The sequence below is a fragment of the Manis javanica genome, chromosome 8, assembly GCF_040802235.1.
Source record: "Manis javanica isolate MJ-LG chromosome 8, MJ_LKY, whole genome shotgun sequence".
Lineage (NCBI taxonomy): Eukaryota > Metazoa > Chordata > Mammalia > Pholidota > Manidae > Manis > Manis javanica.
In genome coordinates this window covers 91,571,116-91,596,933 of record NC_133163.1, presented here as the reverse complement: position 1 = coordinate 91,596,933, position 25,818 = coordinate 91,571,116, and the positions used below count along the sequence as shown (strand labels likewise).

At 42.7% G+C, this 25,818-nt stretch overlaps 2 protein-coding genes across 10 annotated transcripts in view; one reads left to right on the top strand and one right to left on the bottom strand.

Annotated features, from left to right (window-relative positions):
• RTF1 (RTF1 homolog, Paf1/RNA polymerase II complex component) overlaps positions 1–8,641 on the bottom strand; it is a 51,379-nt gene extending 42,738 nt beyond the window's left edge. The window contains exon 1 of the mRNA XM_037018883.2: positions 8,426–8,641. Within this exon, the coding sequence (XP_036874778.1) occupies positions 8,426–8,626 (201 nt within the window). The 5' untranslated portion in view covers positions 8,627–8,641. The remainder of the gene's footprint in view (positions 1–8,425) is intronic.
• Positions 8,642–8,830: 189 nt separating this feature from the next.
• NDUFAF1 (NADH:ubiquinone oxidoreductase complex assembly factor 1) overlaps positions 8,831–25,818 on the top strand; it is a 50,080-nt gene continuing 33,092 nt past the window's right edge. For all 9 annotated transcript variants that reach the window (XM_037018890.2, XM_037018887.2, XM_037018885.2 and 6 more), the window contains exon 1: positions 8,831–8,950. In XM_037018890.2, coding sequence (XP_036874785.1) covers positions 8,946–8,950 — 5 coding nt within the window. In that variant the 5' untranslated portion in view covers positions 8,831–8,945. The remainder of the gene's footprint in view (positions 8,951–25,818) is intronic.

Below are 25,818 nucleotides of genomic sequence, written 5' to 3'. Positions count from 1 at the left end.
TTACCATTATCTTTTTCCCACATTACCTTAATGCAGTTTTGTAAAACTGAGAAAGATTTCTGGTAAGTAATCTCTTTCCTGACCCTCTAATATTCACAAATGCACTACAACTGTTTTATAACCAACTTATTATAACAGATTTAGATACACTATCAACTCCTTCTCTGAAACATTAAGCTATTAAAAGCAGTTAGACATAAAATGTAACTTTTATTACATTAAAAGTTATTGTAATAAAAGTGTTAAGATGTACTGCCTTAGTATTCAAGATGTTCCACTCTACACTTAAAACCTAACAAATGGCTCTCCTTCATCAATGAACAATTGCATATGATAGGCACAGTTTCCCTTTTACAACATTAAATACCTTATTAGCAATAGTATGGAGATAGCAAAGACCCTCTTAACAATGTGAAAGATACCCTTTCCATAAGTGAGAACTGTAAAGGAAGTTACTGGGGAATTCATGGCAAGCCTATGTATTATAGTTAAATCCTTCATATTCTATTGAGGACTCATAAGTACAGGTGAACAGACCAATGTGCAACAGAAAGATCTTTCCAACACACACACACGAAGAGGCCATCACATCTGCTACCTGTAGGGGTTACCTTATCCAACACCTGTACTCAAAAAAGCCAATGTGAAACTAATGCACGCACAAGGTTAGGTCCACCCGCAGCTCTATCCTGCCAGCCCTCTTCACTGTGTTACAACTCAGACGTTTCCGTGTATGCAGGTGCTCTCACACCATCATCCCTGTATGTCTTCTCATCCAGTGGAAAATCTTCCCTACTTATCTTGGCATTCCTCTACGGGAATGGCAGTGTGGGTGAGGTGCCAGCATGGTTCATCAAATTTAAGCTGAACTAAAGATCTGCTTAAAGTAATGCCAATGCCCAACGTGGTTTCTAGAGCAGTTTCATTAACATTGCCTAAAATCCTAGTTAACTAGATTGCCAAAACTGAGACTCTAAAATAGAGCAAATCTAATTACACTAAGGTGGTGTTTATTAAAATAGCATTACTCTGGTTAAGATTAGAATTCTAATCCATCAGTATATGAAGACTCAAAAACCTTAAGATTTAATTCCTCCAGCCTATCATTCACAAATAGTGTACTTTTTGTGATGTCATGTCAAAATTAACCTCTAATAAAGCAACTTCTTAGTCCTTTCTTACTTAAAGGAAGTTAAATATCATCTCTTTAAATCAAACCTCCTATGATCACATGAAAGTGGAATACACAGTCTATACCCCAGAAAAGGAAAATAAAAGCCCACGTGGATAAACATCAGTTTTTTATAGCTAATTAAGCATGCTGAGAGCTCTTTTTCATGTATTCATTCCACAAATAAAACTAATATAAGAAATTACTAGCAGCCAGGGGGACCAAATATCTTGGTTTGCTTCAGGCTGTTCTGGGTTTAGCACTGAAGTCCTGAATTCTGGGAAAATCCTCAGTTCCAGACAAACCAGAACAGATGGTCACTCTACTACCGGCACCTATTTTGTACCAAGCCCAGGGCAGTCATGAAAAAAATACACAGTCCTTGACTGCATGGAATTTAAAATCAACTGAGGAAGACAGACAATAACCAAGTTAAAAAACTATTTTATCTAGTGGTAAGTGCTTCGAAGGAAATGAATGGGGCACCTAACTGCGGTGATCAGGGGAGGCTTCTCTGGGGCAAAGGCAGTTAGGCTGAGACTAAAAACTTCTCAGGAAGAAAGAAGGGTATGTTTTCTGGTCAGAGGTCTCCAGATGGAATAGCCAAGGCCCTGAAGTGAGCAACAGCTTGGCTTAGTCAAAGAACTGAAAGAGAACCAATATGACTGGAGCTTAGCAGGCAAGGGGGAGAATGGAATGAGGCAGGTTGGAGGTTAAGAAAAAACCAGATCACTCCAAGGTTTATAAAGCAGCTTCAGGAGCAGAGATTTTATTTTGAAGGCAGTGGGGAGCCATCAAATGGTTTTAAGCAGGGGAGTAAACAACCCTCAAGGGTTTTTAAAGGAGCCCTCTAACAAAGAAGCAGACTAAAGGGGCCAGGGTAAAAACACAGAGTCAAGAAGGAATCCACAGCAGCAGCATCAAAGTGGATGGTGACCTGGACAAGGGAAGGAACCACAGGGACAGAGAGAAATGGGAAGACTTGAGAGATGTTGAGGAAAGAGTAGTAATTCAGAGGTTTAAATTTGAGATGTTAATTCCTGTTTTCATTTCATATCAGAGTTGTTGATAGATGAGCACGATTCCAACAGGAGTAAGGAACAGAGCCATTGCATGTGTTTGTTGGGCAGCGGGGTATTTCTGTTTCGTATGAACTGTTTCAACAGCAAATGTTATTTTTTTTTATTGAAGTACCACTGATAAACAATCTTATGTTGGTTTCAAATATACAACACAGTGGCTCAACAGTTACCCATATTAAATCTTCACCCCCTCTACTGCAGTTACTATCTATCAATGTAAAAAGATGTTACAAAATCATTGACTATATTCTCCATGCTGTACTACCATCCTGTGACCAACTTTTATTATGACTGCAAATTATTGTGTCCCTTTATCTCCTTCACCCTCCCCCGAAACCCACCCTAACCCTTTCCCCTTGGTAACCACTTGTTCATTCTCAGTGTCTATGACTCTACTGCTATTTTGTTCCTCTTGTTTCAAGTTAAGTACTATTTTTATAATGAAAAGAAAATCAAAACAATGAACATACATAAAATCCCTTCTGAAGTAGTAATTCCAAAGTGGTGGTAGAACAACCCTTTACATTTCATATGACTGGCACTAAAGATGGCAACTTCCCCTTCAAGTTTCTAGCAAAGTAATTCTAACTTTGGTTAGATAAAATACTAAGTTATATATATAAATGCCCACAATGTTATAGACTTGACAACATAAAATCAGTTTTCACCCATTCAAATAAAGGGAACATAAAATTTTTTAACTACTGTTACTTGTTTTTACTTAATACATTCTAATACACTTGCTAACTAGTACACATTTTATCCTTTAAGGAAGGGATATCAGTATTACAGTAGGGCTGGAGCAAGAATCCACAAATTAACAGTGTCCCTTATCTCTAAGTAGTCATACTGTAACCAGACAAGTTAGAAACTTTTCACTGTGGCTATAGCAAGCAGCATTTGCTTATTCAACAAAGATTCAAAGATTTATTAAGTGTCTACTCTGTGTCAGGCAGGTATTATTTTCAACTACCCTCTTGATGTCTCCACTTAGATATCTCACAGACAAATTTAAACTCTATACATTCCAGACTGAACTCATGTTCTTCACCTTTAGACCTGATCTTCCTTCAGGGTTCACCATCTCATGCCAGAACCTCCTCTTCCTCACCCCCAACATCCAGTCAAGTCCTTTCAGTTGTATATCCTGAATATTATGTCAGTTGATTCTACTTTCTGTGGTCTAACTGTCATACCAGTACAAGTCAGACATTCATTCAACAGCTATTGACAGGGTGCCTACTGCACTCCAGGAACTGTTCTAGGTACAGGGATACTACACAAACAGCCCTGTCCTCCTGGAGCTTCCATTCTAATGGAACTTCTGCTCTCAACCATCTGTCACCTGGACTCCTCTGTCATCTAACTAATGTCCGTTCTCCATATTACTCTCCATATAGCAGCCTGGACAAACTTTTTAAAAGACAAATCTGACACCTTTTTCAACTTAAAATCCCTCAATGGTTCCTTATTACTCTCAGAGTAAGGTCCAAAGTCCTTAATATTGCCAATATGGCCCTGCCATTGGTTTTAAAACTTCTTTTTAACCCCAGCCACCAGTAAGTCAGATAAATTAGACCTCATGACCCAGTATAGACATGTATGTATGTATGCGAAACACAAATAAAGTTCCATGAAACAATATTTATCTTTACTAGATCTAACACACAATGTTTTCTATTTGATTCAATTTCATTTTTTATTTTTAATGCTGGTTGTGACCTACTAAAGTAGCTTTTCCAGCTACAAAGGGTCCAAACAGAGATGACTTCTGCAGCTACATCTGTACCACTCTCTCTCCAATTATTCCAGTTTGGTGATAATTTTTTATTATATTCTAGTCACCCTGCATTTCTTTCACTTTGAGTGCTGGTCCTTTCTGCCTTGATGCTTTTGTACATGCTGGTCCCTCAACCATGAACATTCAACACATCCCTGTACTCTTCAGTCTCCTCCTAATCTTTTCTCTAACATACATTCAGGTCTCAGTTTAAATGTCACTCCCACCTGGCTAGTACACGGTCCCTGGTCTACTCGCTCTTCCTTCATAGCCTGTAGTGATATTGTAAGGAAATGACGTTCCAAGCAATGCCTGCCCTTCCCTCCCGCCCATCTTTTGGCTCCTCCTTTCCTCTTCTCTCTCTCCTCTAAGCCCCTGGAAAGTAGAAACTGCTCCCGTTTTGTTCCCCAATAGCCTAGTATCTAGCACTAACAAATTTGCTGAAAGATAAATAATCTCTGCTTTTGGAGAACCTACAGTGAAGGAAGGGAGCAAGAAGTATACCAACAGAACCGGTATGGAAAGATGGGCTTTGAATTTTTCCTAAAAACTTCTGTTAGTTCCTGTGGGACTCAGTCTTTCAAGCACTAGTTCTAAAGAAAAGTGGAATTACCAACAAAGATACACCAAGCTACATGCAACATTATGACACAAATTAAAAACTCCACAAGTTAACACTGAAACTTCTTACAAGTTCATTTTAGACTTCAAACTCTGCTTTAGTGTAAAAAGACTACATTAATGAGAAGCACAACTTTTAGGGGAAGGTTTATGGACAGATACTTTATAACAATGACATTTTTTACATACTGTCTAAAAATAATTTCTAGAAAATACTTAAGGGGCCTATTCTTTCAAGGACAAATTTAATTATTGCTTTTTCAAGTAGGATGAACAGAGAAAAACATGACAACATAAATCACTTTAAATAAGAAAGAAAATTATGAAATAAAGCATCTGAGTATGCAACAAGTAAATTCAACTTTCTTTTTCTTGAAAAAGACAGCACAGCTTGTATAAATACTGAATTACATTGATCTTAATAGAGAACTATGATTCCTTTATCATCTTAGATGCTTTTCACTTTATAGGACCCACTGCATATATATTACTTCATAAAGAAGGACACACTTTATGTCATAGAGGTGCATGATGGGAAAAAGCCTAGATTTGCCTCAAATTCTGTTATTTTTTCCCAACAGGTGCCAAAAGCAAGTATCTTCATGTTTGCATTTTAAAATACTGAAGAAAGGGTGTGGCCAACATAAAAAAAATAAGGTTACTATCAGATCACTTGTTTAAAAAAAATTCTTCTAATTTTCAAAGGTCTGAAACCTTTGAAAATTAAAACAAATTTTAAACAGCTATATTTCAGTTACTACATACCTCTTCTCATCCAGAAGAAAGGGAAAAAGAAATAGGCCTCAATAAAAAGCATCTCAACAATTCAAAAGGCTTCAGAGATTTAGAAGAACCTGCAGCTTTGCCACCTTAAACATCTCTGTTAAGTTTCTTCAGTTATAATGTGCACACACTATGGCCAAAACAGGAAGTGATTTCTCTCCCAAACTACTTAGTGTCTTACTAAAAAGGTTGGGTTGCATACAGACAGTGGTCTCAATTATTAACAAAAATAAGTACCTGGGCTGTCCCTGGTAAAAATGCAGAGTCGAGGGCTCTATCCCTGAGGGTCTGATTCAGTAGGTCTGGGATGGGACCCCTGCTTCTGACACAGGTGGTCCTCTTCCCAGCACAAGGAAAAACCAATACAGGATGCTCACCTGCTGCACCTTCAGTAAGAACTTGGTTGGAGATATAGTATTTCTGACATAATGGCTTATCTGGAAAACCCAGGGACAAAGAACCTCCTTATTAACTGTGCTCCACTCTCACACTAGACATACATCATGGTTTGTTCTTTTCCACAAGGACCTTATGCCAGATAGGAAATATGATGTTATACCCCAATGAGGACCCAGAACTAGATGGAGCAGCCCAATGAATGCACCTTGGTTAGGAAAGGCCCAGAATGCATTAATTTTGTTCTGAGGATCCTCAAACCAGACTGACTTTGAATTTCTGCTAAAGGTCTCTGGTGGAAACTTCTAAAGGGCAAAGATCTTTCTTTTTGATTTATCTGAGAGCCTGGAACAGTGCTAAACAAATAGATAGGAGGCACCGGTGCCTCTGTTAGGATGTACAGGGAAAGGGAATTTTGATTTGGTTCCCATCTGATAAAAGAATGCCAATGAGTGGTTGAAGATGAGGAAGCTGAAATTGCTATTAAAATGTATTAGATATTACTTAGACATTTCATGCCAATTTCTCTTAACAAATAGATTTGGTTTAAAGTTGCAACCCTCACCAGTTCCCACTCTGGAAATGCTCTTTGTGAATCAGGTAAAATCTCTCTCTACCACAAAAGGAAGCTCTCAAATCATTTCACTTGTCAGAATTCTGTGGAAATCAATCACTAAGGACAGAAAAACTTGCAGTTTAGTTCATTCACCATCAGATGTCTTAAGAATGCTTTACTTTACTAAGGAAGCCCCCAAATAATCTTTGTAACTGGTGCAACAATTTTGTTTAAACTATTCAATACATTTTACAAGCACAAATTCCAGCAACATGGAAGATGACCATGAAACATCACCCTCATTTTGCAGTAGGAAAAATGAAGACTAACAGATTAAGTTGGGATAGTGCACATAAATATAGGCCTTGTGATAGTGCAGATTTGGGTTCAAATTCCAATCCTACCACTAACAAGTTTTGTGAATCTAGATAAGTTGTTTTTCAACCTCCACTTTCCTACATAAAATGGGGAAAATGATACTAACTTCAACATAATTTGAAAATTTGACAATGTAAATAAAGCAACTGAGGTGACTACTTCACCCTAGACCCTATGTAAATGGTAGCTGATGTTATTATCAAAAATATCTACACTTCAAGATCAGAAAAGTCTTTTTAAAAAGTTCTTATTCTAAGTGCCAGTCTACAATAATCAAGCCAACTTACAGCCAAGAATATATTTTTGATATTTTTGTTGATTACAGAAACCTTTCTGTGAGAACATTTTCAACTTATCTTTCAATTCCTACCCCAAAACAAGGTTTTACCCATTTGATAGTTCTCCACAGGTCCCACTATTTCCCCACCTCCTTATCACCATTTTCAAAACAGCCCTCTTTTCTTCAATACATCTCTAGTCCCTCCTTTTAAAGTCCTCACCTTTCATGCCCTAATATTGCAGTCCTGAGACCTATGGCCTAATACAAAGGACCCCCAAGAAGCCATCTATACAAAAGCTTTAGTTTGCAAGTGCTTGTACCACACTGATTCTTAACAAATGCTTGATCCTCCAAATAGCCCAATTAGATAGGCAAGACGAACATCATACATAGTTAAGCAAAGATACATAGCTAGAACTCAAAATTTCAAACTAAGTTCAGTACTCTCTCTATTCAACTACAAAGGTTATTTTCTTGCATATTCTTTCTTTACAGCATGTGTTCACAAACAAGGGAGAAAAATTCTCTTTGTATCTTCTGGTATCACTAGAGCACTGCTACAAAGCACAGCTTCTTCCCTACAGCATTTTCTAGACAATTCAACACCAAGACAGTGAGACCAAAAGTTACTTTCAATGGTTCCTGCACAATCTAAGCAATTAAGAATTTTGGGCCGAGAGGTTTCTTGGCCATAGCCCCTTCATGAGGACCTATAGATTTCTCCACTTCAACTCCTTTTTCTCCTCCCAAGAGTTTTCTTTAGTCTGACATCTCAATGGGGACCCTTCTCAACCACAAACGACCTTAGTTTCCAAATACATTCGTGCCCACAGTTAAGTCTCCCTGGCCAAGCAAGGCAAAGGGTACCCAAAACATTAGGAGCGCCCCTCCTCTGTCCACTCCCCTAGTCTGAAAAACTTCATCTTCCAGAGTCCGCACCTTCTCGGCCCCCTCCCCCGCTACCGCCCCACGCTTACCCTTGCACCTCCTCCAAAACCTCCCAGCCTCCTGGGTTGGCGGGCGATACTTCCTATCTCTCCAGGCCCGGATCGCCTGGCCTGCAGCCTGCCGCCCCGATCTGGCCCCGGCAAACCAAGGACCCCACTGGTCCCCTGAGCCTTAGGCCCACCAGCCCGGTCCCTGCCCCGCCTCCCCGCCCAAGGCGCCAAGTCCTCCGGGCTCCGTCTCCAGGCCCCGGACAGACTCCGAGGGCCGGAGCGCTGTGGGGAGGGCAGGAAGGAGCGGCAGCGGAGGTCAGGGCACGGGGCGGGCCAAGTGCTCGGGCTGGGAGGCCCCGGGCCCGGCCGGCTCCAGGCTCACCTGGCCCGGACTCAGCTCTCCCGCTCCCCCGGCCCGCGCCTCCGCGGCCTGCCCTCACCTGATCCAGGTTCTCGTCGCTGCCGCTGTCCTCCGAGTCCGAGTCGATCACGACACGGCCTTTCCGCTTCTTTACCATGGTGGTCCCCCGGCTCCCACGCCGGACGCCGCCCGGACTCCTCTCTTGCCCGCCTGCCAGTGGGACCGCCACTGCCGCTGCCGCCGCAGCCGCTGCTCGACCCACACAAAGGCGACCGCGCATGCGCGCTCCGCTCCGCCCCTGACTCCGCCCCCCGCGCGGCCCCCGACGCAGCGTGCGAGGCGGGGCCGGGTTCTAGGCAACGAGACGCGGGCTTCTGCACGCGCCGACCGTTGGAAACGGTGTGTCTCTGCCGCGGGGCCGGACCTTGGTGTGCTGCCTACCTGTTGTGGACTGAGCCGCGCGCACCAAGGTCCACTCTGTGAGGAACCTTTCAGCTGTCTGACACTGGTGGAGTGCCAAGGACGACATCCAGGGTCAATCGACAGGAGGACACACGGAAGACACACACCCATCGCCTGGACTACGCTGAGGGCACCCGATGCGGTAAAGCCTGCCTACCTGGGCCGTGCAAGTGACAGTTGAGCTAGGAGCTGGGGGATGCATCTGAATTACCAGCAGGAAGAGTGTAAGAGGGTTCTATGCAGAGAACCGCGTGGGCAAAGGCCCAGAGACAATAGAAAAGGTTGGGTTCAGGGAACTGAAAGTTCACTGTGGCCGAATAGAGGTTATGGTACGTTTCGAGAGACGCAGCGGCCACATTATTCGGAGCCTAATAATCTGTATTAGGAAATTTGAATTTTAAACTGAAGAATGACGTTATTAGATTTGATAAGATTTGCTCTGGCCGCAGTATGGCAAATGGATAAAGGAAAGGAGGGAGACTAAGGGAAGGGAGACCACATCATGCTGATAGTGTCATTTTGGCAAAAAATGTGGATGATGCCCTGAACTAAGGAAGAAGCAGTGGAAATGGAAAGCAGTGGATGGCTTCTGGATAATTTGGAAGGTAGAAATCTCAACACGAAGATTAGCTGGGCGAGGGATAAGGCGAGGTCCTAAACGTAAGTGATGCTCAGGTTCTGGCTTAAGAAGCTAGTGGTGAGTAGACCCTTCATCAAAATACGGAACACCGGTGGAGAGGAGGTTTGGGAGATTGGTGTGTGTAGAAAATGAATTTTATGCTTGTTGAGGTCAACGATAAAAAGGGCAACTTCAGGAGTCATTTCTTTGTAAGATTTGGAATATAAAGTAGGGAACATAAACAATAGTAATTTGAAGCTGTTATCAAAACTTTTTGGAGTCTGTTCTTTATTCTGGTAGTGAACTTGGTAGTTAGACCCAGTCTTCCCTCGGTATCTCTGGCACAGGCAGGTTGATGTGTTCTTGCTCTCTAGCTCCCTTTTGCTTTCCGCTTTTACTGCCCAAATGTTGTTTTCTCCAGCAAGTTTGCATTACACGTCACAAATGTGCATGCCTTAAAAAAGTAATACAATAAAATGTCGTATCATACATAGGGAAATCCCAGGAACTAAACACATACCTTTATGTCCTGTTTGCTGCCTGTTAGCTTGAAAAAATGTTCAGGATTTAGATAGAGAAAACCTAGTAAGGCCCAACTAACTCTACACCAAAATATTTTTCCTAAGATATAACCCCTAGACTTCCCTCCACGAAGATATTCGTAGAACTGAGCCCATGGCCACAATGACCAAAATGACCAGGCCAACTCCCCTATTTCTAGCCACCCTGCAGCATGGTGCCATTCTCTGAGGATCCTCTTTAAATGAGTTAGTAAAAGAAACCCATAATATATAGTCAGTGACCCTTGACTGCCATTAAGCAAGGTATTTGAATTAAATCTATTGAATGTGATCTTTCTGCAAGGGGTCTTCTTAAATGATTCATGGGTTGGAGTTAGTCCATGTTAAGACCTAAACAGTGTCTAATTTGAATGAATAAGTATCATGTACTTTAACTTCCTCTGGTGTTGGCTTCCAGAACAGCCAACCTATGAAAGTTTTCCCTTAGTAAAATGAGGACAGGGCTTAAATTAGTTATTACATGTAAAAAAGTGCTTAGAATACTTTGTGGCAAAGAGTAAGTACTCAATAAATGTCAGCTATAATTGTTAAAATTGTTTAGTGGGAGTAGAGGGATAGTACAGTGGGAAAGGGCTGAAGGAAGGAGATGGGAGATTTTTATTTTTCAACTTGTACAATTGCTGTTTGAACTTTGTACATTGAGTATGAATTTGTTATTACGTTGATTTTTAACATTTTGAGGGAAATAAAATACCCTTTTTCTGATTATAAATTTTTTCCCTGATTTATTTATTTATTGTAAGTAAATTTAGGGACATGAAAATATAAAGGAAAAAAAGCTATGCAAAATTCTGCCATCCCAAAATTTCCGTCCACTCTTTACCAAAACAAACAAAATTGTTTGCATGTGTATATATGTATTCAACATATATGTATTAGGCACTGAGATAGATGCTGAACAAGATGAATAAGTGACCAAGATCCCTGCTCTCAAGAGCTTACATTTATACATGCATAAACATTGTAAAAAGCGTGCACATTTAAACTGCTGTGAGGACCCCTTTTTATGTGACCCCCCAGAGGACAAAAGAGATGTTAATATCTGTTGGTTGAGAAAATGCAAAATGACAAAACTGGATTCACTAACAATTTTAAATGAACTAGTGTTCTATTCCTTACAACTATATGTAAAAAATGTTTGAAAATAGTAATCCATGCATGCATATGAACTTTGAAAGAAAGACTGGGGAAATTGTTACTGTGTGTATTTGCTGTGGTGTTGCAGGGTACTCATTTTGATGACCTGATCTCATTAATTAATGAGTTCAGGGTCTGAAAACTGACTCAGATCCAAAAGTGGACAAAGGATGACCACTTTTTATTGGAGCAACTGCCCTGCCCTCAAGCCTCCTATTCACCCAACTTTTGATTTCTTCTGATTGAAATTTGAGGAGTACCCTTATTAATTACCCATCCATTTTGCCCTTGGCCATGCTTTGTTTTTGTTAACTATCTCCATAATTCTCTCAAGGTCAGGACCTATTGGCTTCACTTCGACCTTTCCACTCATTATAATGATCACATTTACCTGGCTTCTGGCAGTTCAGTGCTGCCACCTGACCTCTTGTTTCAAGAGCCCATCACTCATTCCCAGCCTAGTTTTGTAACAGCCTCTCCTATTGTCAGTCCTGGCCTGCAGAGGAGAACCACCAGGGAACTTTTAGTGAGGTTGTGCACCTCTTACATTCACTTTCCTTATGGCCCTTAGTTAAGTGAAGGTCTTCCCATGAAACATAATCATTTGGTGGGATTTCCAATTGTAACTCCAGGGGTGGGGTGGGGATATTTTCCCAGCTCCAGGAAAAATACCTTTGAAACCAAAATCAGTCAAAGGGAGAAATAAAATGGGGGAAACCTATTTATTGCATACAAGCAGTCATCCACTTCTTGCCTGTGTCTCTAGGGCAACCTGACTGCAAAAAGGGACCCCACCCAACCTCTCCAGTCCAGATATGCTCTCACTCCCCCTTGTAATTACCTATTGATATGGAGATAGACTACTTCTCTCCACCCCTTGGAAACACCTATTGATATGGATATGCAATAATGTCAGGGGAGAGATTCTGGAAATATTGCAATTTACCCACATCCCACCCTTCCAGAAATCTCACCTTCCAATCTACTCACTTCCCATCTTCTGCAATGGACCCTGTGCAAGAAAACTGGAGCAAGGTGTACCAGACCTCTGCTCCTTTCCATAGCTGTGACCAGAATCCAATAGGTTGACATAACTGTTACAACCAGACTAATAACATACAACAACAACAGCAATAAAATCATGATGATCCTTAAGCTGGAGGATTCAGCTGAGTTCAAAGTCCTATGCAGATTTAGTCCATAGCTCGCCCATTCCACAGGTGGTCAGTAGCTGAACAGGTAGGAAGTTCAGAGCAATCATCACGCAGCAGCTGCAGCCAGGGGGTGGGTCCAGGCCACAAGGACTATAGAAGAAAATAACCTTAAGGGCTATAAGATATATGTTTTAATGACACAGGCATAGGCAAATCTTGTCCATCAGGAAGGATGTGTGCAAGAGAGTGGTCCTAGGATAGGACAGTGGCAGGAATGGGATCTAGTCCTGATCTAGTATACCAGACTTTCACACCCCTTCCCATGGGAATTACAGATGGGTCAATATTTAGGGCTATGGGAGGTACATGCACTGGCCATAGAGATAAAACAAAACTTCCCTGTAAGATGCTCTTACTTCCCAGACATTTTGGGTACACTACTGTGATCTTTGGGTGCCACTCTGCTGTTACTCCAGGAACACACAGGAGGTCAGCTTCCAGGCCTTCTCCCCAAGGTGCCAGAAGGGCCAGCCATCACTGGTCCACATGTCGAAATGTCCAGGGCCATGTTCACTCTAAATGAACTAGTATTCTGTTCGACAGTCTCCAAGGTTTAATGCAGTTGGGGCTGGCAGCAGGAAGTTGCTCTGCTGGTCATATCTTGGCTTCAATAACTCCTCTTTGATTTGCACATACAGATGTATAGGAGAGGCAGCATTATGTGTTAGCATATCCATAGGGCTCAAGGCTCCTTTTTGGGGCTTCTCATTCAAATGACATAGCACTGTCCATAAGTGAACTGAACAGCCCTGCAGACTATTGGTGTCCAACTTCAGGCCAGATTTCAACAAACCGTTGTACCTCTCTATCATGCCTGGCCCAGTAGGGTTATATGGTACATGAAACTTCCACTTTATTCCTAATTGCTGCACCCATTCTTGTAACACATGTCCAGTAAAGTGGGTGCCTTGATCTCTCTCAATCACCTGTGGACAGCCAAAGGTTGCAAAGAGACACTCTAGGCCCCTTTTGGTGGTTTGCTGATCTGCATGACAAGCAAGAAAAGCAACCAACAGTCCAGTAGCTGTGTCCACACAAGTCATGGCATACTGATATGCTTCTGATACAGGCAGAGGCCCCATATAGTCTATCTGCCACCTGACAAGGATATCAGCCTCCTTACTATTGTCCCATGTTGCTGCGGGACTCGGCATATAAGTCCCTCTTAGAGCACACAAGGCACTCCTTCCGGGCTCTGCTGACTTCCTCAAAGGTCAACTGCAAGCCCCACTGATGGGTTACAGCCCACATTGTCTTTTGCCCCATGTGCAACAAACTCTGATGTAGCCATTGAGCTACATCAGAGGCAGGCTTTCCTTCTAGCCAACCCACCTGGGCCAATGTGTCCACTTCATCATTCCCTGGGGATGCCAAAGGCAAATGGCCAGTCACATGATATATGGTAACTCCTAGTCTGACCAGAGGCCCATAGGTCTTGCCACAACTCTTGCCCCCACAGGGGCTGATGACCAACCATCCAGTTGGCATGGTACCATGTCAGTAGCCACAGGATCAAGCCCCAATAGACGGCTCAGCTGTCAGTGCAGATAACTACAGGGGAAGGCTTCTGGCTGATCATGAGCCATGCCCACAGTATGCTCAGCCCATTTACTGCTCTTCTCCTCTACATCCTCCGTCCATATTGTAGTAGGATGGAAAGCCACAGCCCTCCACTTAAGGGGCTACCCACAACTGGAGCTGTCTGTATACAAGCATTATCAGGTACAGGGGATTTTCCCTTCTGATAAGGACTCTGCTACCATTGGCTCAAAAGCAAGTTCTTCCTACTTTCCACTGGTATATGTCACTGGCTCCAATAAGCACTGGAGTTCTTCACTTAAGGGACTATTGGAGAGGGCATTCTGCTGCTGTAAGTATGCAACCCATTTGGCCAGTGTAGGCATCTGTGCCATGCCACTCCGTGGCCTTTGGGTCCAGTCTCGCACCCATCCTACAGTGGGATAGATGGTTATTATCTTGGTTGGAGCTGTTCCAGCAATGGGCTCTATAGCCAGCAAGGTGTGCTACACAGCAGCCTGTTGCTTTTCTATCAAGGTATACTGGACCTCTGCTCCTTTCTGTAGTTGTGATCAGAATCCAATAGGTTGACATATCTGTTCAAGCTGCTGCCAAAGGCCCCATCTATAACCATCTTCAGTTACAGTAACATCTAGCTCACAGGGCCTTGATGAGTCCATTACACTAAAGGCCTGTACAGCCTTGACTGCTCACTTAACAGCAGTAAAAGCAGCTGCATGTTTCATCCCAATCCCACCTGATGACCTTTCGTACCAACCAGTATAAAGGCTTCAGAATTTGTGCCAAGTGTGGGATAAACACTCTTCATTAGCCCAAAAGACCCAAAAACTCTTGTAATACTGCCATAGTGGTAGGGGTGGGGAAAGCCTGGACCTTGTCTATGACTGCTTCAGGAACAACTTTAGTTTTACCCGACCAGACAACCCCCAAGAATTTCACAGACAAACCGGGTCCCTGAACCTTGGTGCTGTTCACAGCCCACCCTTTTTCCTATAGATGTTGCAACAGTCTAGGAACTGCCCCTTCTAAATCTGAAAGAGAATCAGATATGAGCATAATGTCATCAATGTACTGATACAACCACGCTGTTTGCGGTTTCTTCCATGTGGCCAAGTCCTGGGCTACAAGTCCATGACAGATGGTGGGACTGTGGAGGTATCCCTGTGGAAGGACAGTAAATGTCCACTGCCAGCCTTCCCACATGAAGGTAAACTGTTCCTGACTTTCCTGTGCTATGTCAATAGAGGAGAAAGCATTAGCAAGGTCTACTACATAATGATAAGTCCCTACTTCATGACTGAGGGTGTCCATAAGGGCTGCTATAGAGGGGACAGCACACAAAGGGGGTGTGACTTTATTCAACTCCCTTTAATCCATGGTCATAAGCCAAGAGCTGTCCCGGTTTTTCACTGGCCACACCAGGGAATTAAAAGGACTATGAGTGGGCTTTATGATGTCCATCTTCTCCAACTCCTGTAGAGTTTCTCCAATTTCCTTGTGTCCTCAAGGCAATTTTTACTGCTTAGTATTTGTCACCCATTGAGATACAGGCAGAACTACAGGTAGGTGCTCAGCATGTCTCCTCAGAACTGCCTTTACCACATGTACCCTCAGTCTGAACTCACCTACAGTGGTCTGTAACCACAGGCCCTGCAGATTATTTACCCCAAAAATATATTCAGGGATGGGAGAAATGTACATAGTATGCTCTCCTTTCGGGATAAATGCCCTATCCCCAATGGGATTTGGGCTTTCTTCAGTCTAACTGCTTTACCGCCATAGCCATCTAGCACAGCAGGGGTCCCAGGAAAATGCTCAGGGTTGACATAAATCAGAGCACATTCAGCTCCTGTGTCCACCAGTGCCAAAACACATTGTACATTCATGGGAGACCAATGAATTGCTAATTCTACATGTGGCCTCTGGTCCCCACCACATCCACATTCCCCAGGTGAGGACCTTGACTCCCCCTCAGTCATTGCCACACCCAGTTGTCCTCCTGTGGAGGTGAGGGCCCAGGCGGAGCCTGAGTACTATCCACTAGGAATTCTTGCAGGGACACAGGCCAAACATTGGGCTTTGCCTCCATCTTCCATGTCCTGGACCTCAGCAGCTGGAACTGCTACTCTGGTTTTAATTGGTTCCACAGTTCTAACAAGATCCTATTGGGTTGCCCATCAAGTTCTTCTTTCACTACCCTGGCCTTTATCAAATCAACCCACATCTGGGTCCTCAAGATCTTCATGGGACCCTTTGCACCTCTCCTTTCAGTTGTAGCCTGTACTTCCTTCCACGTTCTTATTGTTTCAACCTCCCCCAGATCTGCCAAAATATGAGTAGCCTCACTTATGGGTATAGTCACTAGGGACCCAAAGAGATGTGGAAGCTGTATGGAGCACCAGATTTTTAATTCCTACAATGAACAATTCCTCATTGGGGTCCCATGGGCCCTTGGCTCCCCCACTTCATCCTTCCCTGAGATCTCCTCTACCATTTCTGGGGCTGAAGGCACTGCTCTTTCCTCCCCCTCCCCCACAGTCTCCTGCAACACAGAATCTCCTGCTGCCTCCTCCCTTGCCACTAACATATCTTCCAGGGGCATGACCTGTCTTCCCAATAACTGTCTCTCTTTCTTATGGGCATCCTGTAGGTCATCGCCCAGCTCCTCCAAGTGATGCTGAAGTGTGTCTCTGTCCTGCCAGTCTCTCCCTCTCTCCTCAATAACCCTCTCTCTCTCCTTGGTAACACTTTACATTATCTCAAGAAACTGATATCCCACAATCCCAGCTGCTACACAGCCACTCAGAGCCTCTTAGCAGTCTTCTGTCTCACAGAGAGCTAATTCCACAGCTTCTGGTGTCTCCACCCTTCCCCAGTTCTGGGGAAGGCCCCACCCCTCTAGGAGGTGATTTACCCTAGACCAATTCCCCACTAGGGGCTCCCTAATTGGAAGCCGCACAGATAGGAGGCTCCCAGATGAAGCCGCACCCTCCACCACTGCAGCCACTGGGGCCTCCCCACTGTCCACAGGACAGGAGGGGTTCCAGGTATCTTCTCACCATCTCTAGGGACAGCCTGCCCAAGGGGGTTCAGAGGTCCTGCCAGATGTAACTCCAGGGGGAAAATATTTTCCCAGCTTGGGGCAAAATACCTTTGAAACCGAAACCAGTTGAAGGGAGAAATAAAGTGGGAGAAACCCATTTATTTCTTACAAGCAGTCGTCCACTTCTGCTCACCTGGGTCTCTCACCCCAGCTGCAAAAAGGGGCCCCACCAAACCTCTCTGGTCCAGATATGCTCTCACTCCCCCTTGTAATTACCTATTGATATGGAGATACACTAAGGCCAGGCAAGAGATTCTGGAAATATTGCAGTTTTACCCACACCAACTTTATGTAGTACATCCACTTCACTGTTTCCTTCTCTGAGCTTTTTAACCCCTTCCTACACTGCCCGTTTTTGCAATTCTGCTGTTTATTTTACCTCATGTGGACTGTAGCATTTTCCATCTTCTACAAGCCATACTAGTAGCAAATTTGCACCATTTCCCAGAGTTCTAGGCAGAGTGATAACTTCTGTTTCTCAGAAAAGTCCTCCCAAATCAATAAACTCTCCCTAATATAATTTTGTAATCTGGTCCCTTTAATCAAGTGCCCTCAGAATCCAGTCCCTTGCTAGTCTCTGCTCCTGCCATTACATGCTAAACTAGCTCTTGCAGCTCCTGTGGGGTATAGTCCCTTTCCTCCCTTATCAGGCCCAATATGTACCCCACTGGGTTAGGTAGTGTTTTAACCCTAGCATGGGCGTAGTGTCCAAGAGGGAGGTAAGGGCAGATGTTGAAGAGGGTACATGCAGTCAGACAGGGCACAGGCTTCTGCACTGTCTACAAACAAAAGGGGAGTGCTGGATGGTAGGCCATTTCTGCAGGTTCGAAAGGTTCAGAAGAATCTAGAATACAAGATCTCCAAGGGCATCAATCAGATATCCCCATTCCCTATGTCACAGTCCCATTGTTTTCCAACTAGGGCCCCTAGCTGACTGGCCTTGTTTGGGAGTTTAACCTTACTGGAGCTTCATCTGCTGTAATGGTTATCCTGGGTTTTCCCTGCTCTCCCATGGCAGGTGTTGATGCCCTCTTCATCTGCTATTAAGGAGGCTCCCTGGCTTTCAATAACAATGACCCAATTTCACTATTCTTATAGTTACTGTATCCCCCACAATTTTTTGCCTCCCCTATATTTTTTAAAGGCCTGATACATCCCACCAAGTACAGCCCTTGCCATCAACATACTATCCCTATTCATCAGCAATGACATATTTAACAATTGGACCACCAACTGTGTGGTGAGTGATCATTTTATTGCCTGCTTTCTTGGACCACTCCTAGTACCACCTACTGCGGGTTGGAGTCTCCAAGAAGCAGACTCTGAGATGGAGTTTAGTGTCTGGGATGTTAATTAGGGAGTGTCCCTAGGATTGAGGGCCTTGGAAAAGAGGTGTCTCACCTGAGGGGGATTGCCCCCAGACAAGTTCACTCTGGACTGAATAATAATAAAATTAAGTATAAAAGGGTTTATACCAAACTTTATTCTCACAATGCCAGATCCAGTGCTGGGATCAGATCTGCCTCTGAGGTAGTCCCCATGCAGTAAGCTGATCTCTGTCTCTGCTTCCAGGCAGAATACTGCACTGGGTGGAGCTCTTTATAGTGACTCAGTCAATAATAGCTCATTGCCTACAGGTGTGGAAGCATTAGCTTAGTGGTAGGCCAACTACATTATCCAGTAGTTTAGGACCAGGTGAAGATCTTGGCCATAGGAACTTCCATTTTCCCTACAGAAGGAAAGTGGGAGAAGTTGAACTGCAATGTGTACCTGGTGACAGTGTGAACTCATCACAGGGCACTCTGAAGCTAAAAGAGATGTTCAGAATTTTCCCATATTGGGCTAAAATGGCCAGACCTTTGTAACCCTGCCTTAGTCATTCATTAGATGCGGCCCACCTGGGAAGGCTGTGACCTTGGACATGGGTTTGTGCTGCAGCTTAGCCAAACACTGAAGTTTCTGAGAACTAAAGGCCATCAGCTGGGCCAGCAAGTCCTCGTTTCTGGATAACATCTCTGTTTCCATCCAGAAACTAAAGCACAGAGAGGTTCCCAAGTCACACAGTTGATAAGTAATGAAGCCAGTATGACTCCAGAGTGGTGCTCTTAACCACTCGCAGCAATTTGGTGCCTCTCTGCAGTCTGGTAGACAAGGAACTACAGCCTGTTTACCCAAGGCAGTCAGGTACCAGCAGTGAAACAAATTGGGGGCAAGGTTGTAAAGGTGGTTATAGTGGGGGCAGGGAGGTGGAAACCCAGTAGCTAGAGGGCTAGGGAAGGAAGAGGTTTCTAATGTGTCTCCAGGGCTGCAGGAGACAGGGTCCTTGAGCGGTTGGCATGCCCTTTTCATCACCCTGGATGTAGTATCCTGGAAGCTCAGGAGTGGATGGCATTCCAGACTTCTGCAGTTTGGAGAAAATACCATTTCACAGCTTCCAAATCCATCTGCTCTGAAGCCCCTGTTCTCCAAACAGTCTTCTATCCAAGAAGGCTTTCCCTCTGGGAAAAGGCTGTACTGCCTAGCTGACACAAATATTCCTGAAAAACATATGTCTCATGGTAAATCATTTGTCTTGCCAATGGGTTTCAGCCTCAGACAAGTTCACTATGGATTCAATGTGACCAAAGAAATGACAGTTGAACATTCTTGGGGTGAAAGGGTTTATACCCAACTTTATTCCCATGGTGACAGGTCAATCACTAGAATCCCATCGGAGCAAGTCTGTATGCAGGAAGCTGGACTCTGCCTCTGGGCCTCTCTGCCCCTGCAGCCGTCTCATTTTCTGTCCTCGGTTCTGTCACCACTCCATTTTTGTCCCTGCTCTCCTGCAGCCTTGCAGCCATGCCACTGTGTTACCCAGAACACTGGACGGAGCTCTTTATGTAGAGTCAATAATGACATATTGCTCTCATGTGTGTAGTGAACCAGCCAACCAGGGTCAGGTGAGAATTCTGGCCATAGGAACCTTCACTTTATCCACACCATTGGTCAATCTTATAAATCATTCTGTCTTTGGTTAGTAAGAACTGATTCACCAAGTCTGATCACTTTTCAATAATGAATTGAGCAGCCAGGATTTGAGGAGAGCAGAGAGATTGCAGCATGGGAATTTGGAGTGCAGGGTTCTCCTCAGCATAATACCGTGCTTTCATTGCACAGCTTATTCCTCTTTCTCCTCTCTTTCTTAATTCTCTCCCTTGGACTGGATGGCTCTTTTTCAGCCTAAAGTCATCCCCTAGTGCTCCATTGTGTGAATGGAACCATTGCTTTCGTGTACTTCCATGTTTACTAGTATTACTACTAGAAGGTGGCATGTAAAACTCCTTTGCAGCACTGTGCTTATTTTATTATTATTTTTTTTTTGGAGAGAAAAAATAAGGAGAAGAAGCAAAAGAGGGAAAGATGAAATAAAAAGGAAAGGAAGAAGGAGAACACCTGCTGTATTGAGATGAGAGTTTAAATCCAAGATTTCTTTTAATGTCTTCTCTAGGGTCTTTCTGTATTCTTTCTGCAAATGCTTTTTGGAACCAAGTGCTACACATGTTTCTAGAATCTGTTCCTTATAATAAAGTTTTCAAAATATTAAACATAGAATTATCATATGACCCAGCCAAAAGAAGTGAATACCCAAAAGAAGTGAAAGCAAAAACTTGTGCAGATATTTGTACACCATGTTCATAGTAGCATTATTCACAATAGGCAAAAGATGGGAAACAACCCAAGTGTTCACCCATAATATTTAGGTAAACAAAATGTGGCATATACATACAATGGAATATTTATTCAGCTGTAAAAATGAAGGCAATTCTGACACAAGCTACAACATGGATGAACCTTGAAGATATTATGCTGAGTGAAATAAGTCAGACACAAAAGAACAAATGTATAATTCTACTTATGAGGTACTTAGAGTAGTCAAATTCAGAGAGACAGAAAGCAAACTGGTGGTTTCCAGGGGCTGGAGGCAGTAGAGAATGGGGAGTTGGTATTGAGTAGGTACAGAGGCTCATTCTGGGAAGATGAGGACATTCTGGAGATGGATGGTGGTGAAGTATACACACCAATATTGTACTTAGTGCCACTGAATTGTGTTTCTAAGAATGGTTAAAATGGTCAATTTTATGTTTTGTGTGTTTTACCACAATAAAACATACAAATAAACTTTGGTGTAACTGATCACCAATCTCCATTTGAAAAGTATAGTTTTATGATTTGATGACTGTCACTTCTTCCCTTCCAGTTTGTCACTTTTATTTCTGGAGCTTTCTGGGCTCAGTTTCCTCACTGTAAAATGATAACGGCAGCTGCCTAATGAGGTTGCTTTGAATATTAAACATGTTAACACATGTAAAACGCTTAGGAAAGTGCCTGACACATAGTACATGCTCAATAAATGTTAACTGATATTACCACCTCTCTAATAAAAGATTCACTGTTCTAAATTTGCATTTCTTTTAATTCTCCTATTTGCTCCTAACTCCTCTAAAATCAAGATTCTGTGGAAGCGCACAGAGACTATGACCAACATAATGTATAACCACATTAAGCCTTTTTAACATTATGATCTTTGGAAAGAGCTGTCTTTTATTTTATCTTGAACTGCATGCACTCTCCTTATTCATTAGGTGCATGATGGGCTAATAAGTATGTAGCGGGGTGGAGGTGCTATAGGAAACACTAGCTTTTCATGGAGGCCTTTCTCTGTCCAGCCCCCATGGCCTTGGTGCAGACCTTCAGTGTTCTTCTCCTTGCCTGGGAACTGCTGTTCTGCCCCAGCAACTTCCGCAGTCCACCCTCTCCATGCCTCAGGGGTCTGCCCCATGGTATGGAATACATTCTCATGTTCTAATAGGTGCTCCTATTCTGAAGAGGGAAATCTGTCATATGACTCCAAGTCTTGAAGACTGGGTGACCCCCATCATACCAGCTGATCCTCAGCACACTTGAGCTGCTCAGGCGTGATCCCCTCCAGGCACTTCCACATAGGCATTTGCACCCAGAAAGTCACCTCTTACATACAATTAAAAGGCAGGTGGAGTGAAAATAGGTGGCTTCATTTCAAAATGGAAGTAGTAATCCTCTGTGGGATATAAAGCAGATTGAATGCTAAATGAGGGTACAGTGAAGTGGAAGAAATAGGTGAAGCCTCAAAGAAGGACAAAGGCTTGAGGACTAAATCTTGAGAAAGCCCACATTTAGGGGATGGGGGAGAGAAAATGAAGAATAATGCACAACTGGTTAAAACCATCTGAGGCAATATTACCTGACTCTTCTGAAGGTTTAATCTGTTGGAAAATTTATACCTGACTTAATCCTACTCCCCATATCACGTTTACTAATCTTTAGCTTTCACATCTGACTGATTCCAGAGCAATTCAGAGTTTTCTCTCCATTATCTAGGACTACACTGTCCAATATGGTAGCAACTACCTGCATGCCACATGTGGTTATTTAAACTTTAATTAAATATGGTTAAAATTAAATTCTTCAATTATACTAGTCACCTTTCAAATGCTTAATATCCCACATGTGGCTAGTAGCTACGATATTGGACAGCACTGATAAAGAATATTTCTATCATCACAGAAAGGTCTATGTGTAAGGTAAATGAAACCAGACCAGTCAAGCGGCAAAGGAGCCAAATAAAAATTTATTGGTGCAATCCCGGGCGAGGTTCACTGGTCCGCGTATCCACAGGCCAGAGAAGTCGTGCCCAGTAGGAGGGGTGACAGGCTTATCAAGGGTGCTAGGAGAGCTCTGAGGGTATTGTGGACATAACTAATTGGCCAGTGTGGGTGTCGTGATCACCGATGATTGGTCATGCTGGGTTGCTTGGAAGAGAGTACTGTGACACATGTTTTAGGCGGGACCTGTGGCTAGGGACCTCCTGTTGAATCATTTGAGTGACATTCGCCATTCTATTCCTTATATGGCTCGAGTCAGTTTCCTCCAGTGAGACCCATCCATTCCTCTGGTACCTCCAGTCTTACATTATGGTCTAAGAGGTCTCTGCCTATTTGTCTGTTTCCCTTTGGGTCTACATGGGTGTGCTATTTTAACTAAAGATGAAGTTGACCCAAATTGGTACCCAAAGACCTACTTGACCCAAAGCTATACACTTTCAGACAGTGGCACAAACTGGGATATATTATTTAAGATTAGAGTCACCTGTGGGTGATAAACCTGAATTAAGAATGGCTTAAATAGGGAAAAAGTTTATTTTTCATATTTAAGTCCAGATGTAGACAATCTAGGGCTGTTTTGGCTGCTCTGATTCACAGAGTCCTTGAGGTCCTAGGCTACTGTGGGTAAAATTGAAGAATGTTACTTTTTTTTTGCATCCTGGATGTATATATGTTGTGTGTGGTAAGTTAATGGTGCTGCAAGAAGCTACATCTATTCTATGGGTTTTATAGTGTGGGTAAAATTGTAGTATTTCCAGAATCTCTCTCCTGGCCTTAGTGCATCTCCATATCAATAGGTGTTTCCAAGGGGTGGAGAGAAGTAGTCTATCTCCATATCAATAGGTGATTAGGAGGCAGATTGAGGGCATATCTGGACCTGAGAGGTTGGATGGGGTCTCTTTTTGCAGCCAGGCAAGAGACATGGGTGAGCAGAAGTGGACAACTGCTTGTGAGCGATAAATGGATTTTTCCCGTTGACTGATTTCAATTTCAAAGGTAATTTGCCCGGGCTGGGAACATATTCCCATCCCCCTCTTCTGCATCCTTTCCTGACCACTCACTCCCACCCCAAGAAGAAAGGACCATATTCTTCTTTTGTATTTCACAGCACCTATCAGATTCTATTACACTTATTATCATACATACATGAAACCACAGAACATGGAATACTCCTGGTGCTGAATAAATTCAGTTTGCTACCAAAAGGCAGAGATCAAATGAATCAAGACATCTCAGAGTAACCTTCAAATATACTGTCACTCAGAAGGTAAATGATACAATCACTTTAAAAGGATATTATGTACAAAAAGGAATGAAGTACTGGTAACATGCTATATAACATGGATGAACCTCAAAGACATTATGCTAAGTGAAAAGCCAGACACAAAAGATCACATATTATATGATTCTATTTATTTGAAATATCCAGAGAAGATAAACTCATAGAGAAAGTAGAATAATAGTTACCTGGGTTTAGGGGTGGGAATGACAAGTGATTGCAAAGGGGTATTGAGGTTTCTTTTTAGGCTGATGGAAATTTTCTAAAATTATGGTAGTAAAGACTGTAAAGTTCTATGAATATACTAAAAAGCCCACTAAACTCAATATTTAAAATAAGTGAATTTTGTGTTAATTACATGAAAATACACAAAGTAGATTTTAGGCCAAGATTATGGAAAAGCTATTAGCCTTTATCTATTCTCTTATTCATTTTAAATTTGGCTCTCTCAGCATATTCAGGCTGTATTATAGTTCCTACCTGCTAAGATGACAAGAACTGATTAATTTAAACTGTGTTAATCAGGGTCCTATTTTTAATATATGCAATCTTTGTAATACTTAAGATGACTGGGGAAGCTTTGGGGACATTAGTCCAGTATCTGATTTAGTTTTTCCAGTAGTTACACTAAAAATCACTAATAAAGTAAGAAACGGTAAGAATCATATATCTTTGGATGACCAGTTTTCTAAGGAGGTACTATGGACTGATGTTTTATTCCCCCCAAATTCCTATGTTGAAGCCCTAATTCCCAGTGTGATGGTATTTGAGGATGGGGTATTTGGGAAATAATTAGATCTTGAGGGTAGAGCCATCATGGGGATTAGTACCTAAGGAGAGAAAGAGACTAGTACTTGTTCTCTCTCAACTACTGAGGATGCAGCAAGAAGGCAACTGTTCACAGGCCAAGAAGCGGACAATCACAAGACACATGTGCTGGTACCTTCACCTTGGACTTCCCAGCCTTCAGAACTGAGAAAGTAGATTATTTAAGCCACCTAGTCTACTGTAATGTGTTAAAGCAGCCCAAGCAGACTAAAACAGTAGGTCTCTCTTCTTCCAGTAACTTCTAAAGCATCTTTATGTTAATATTCTTTAGCACTCTCCTTTTCTCACAGATGGATTTCAAAATAGAAGAAACCACTGGGTTTCCCACTGCCTGGGTCCAAACAATACTACAAAGTGACAGTAATCAAACCAGTATGGTACTGGCACAAGAACAGATGCATATAGATCAGTGCAGCAGAATAGAGAGCCCAGAAATAAACCCACACCTATACGATCAATTAATATATGACAAAGGAGGCAAGAATACACAATGGGAAAAGACAGTCTCTTCACTACATGGTGCTGGGAAAACTGGACAAGCTACATGCAAAAGAATAAAACTGGACCACTGTCTTAAACCACACACCAAAATAAAACTAAAGACCTAAATATAAGGCCTGAAACCATAAAACTCCTAGAAGAAAACAGGCAGTAACTGTTGAACATCCGATTAGTAACTTTCTTGATATGTCTCCCTGGGCAAGGTAAACAAAAACAAAAATAAACAAGTGGGACTATATCAAACGAAAAAGCGTCTGTACAGCAAAGGAAACCAACAAAACAAAAAGGCAATCTACTATGGGAGAGTATATTTGTAATTGACATTCTGATAAGGGGATAATACCTAAAATATATAAAGAACTCAACATAAAAAAAATCTGATTAAAAAACAGGTGGAGGACCTGAATAGACATTTTCCCAAAGAAGACAAAGGTGGCCAACAGACACATGAAAAGATGCTCCACATTACTAATCATCAGGGAAATGCAAATCAAAACCACAATGAGATATCACCTCACACCACTT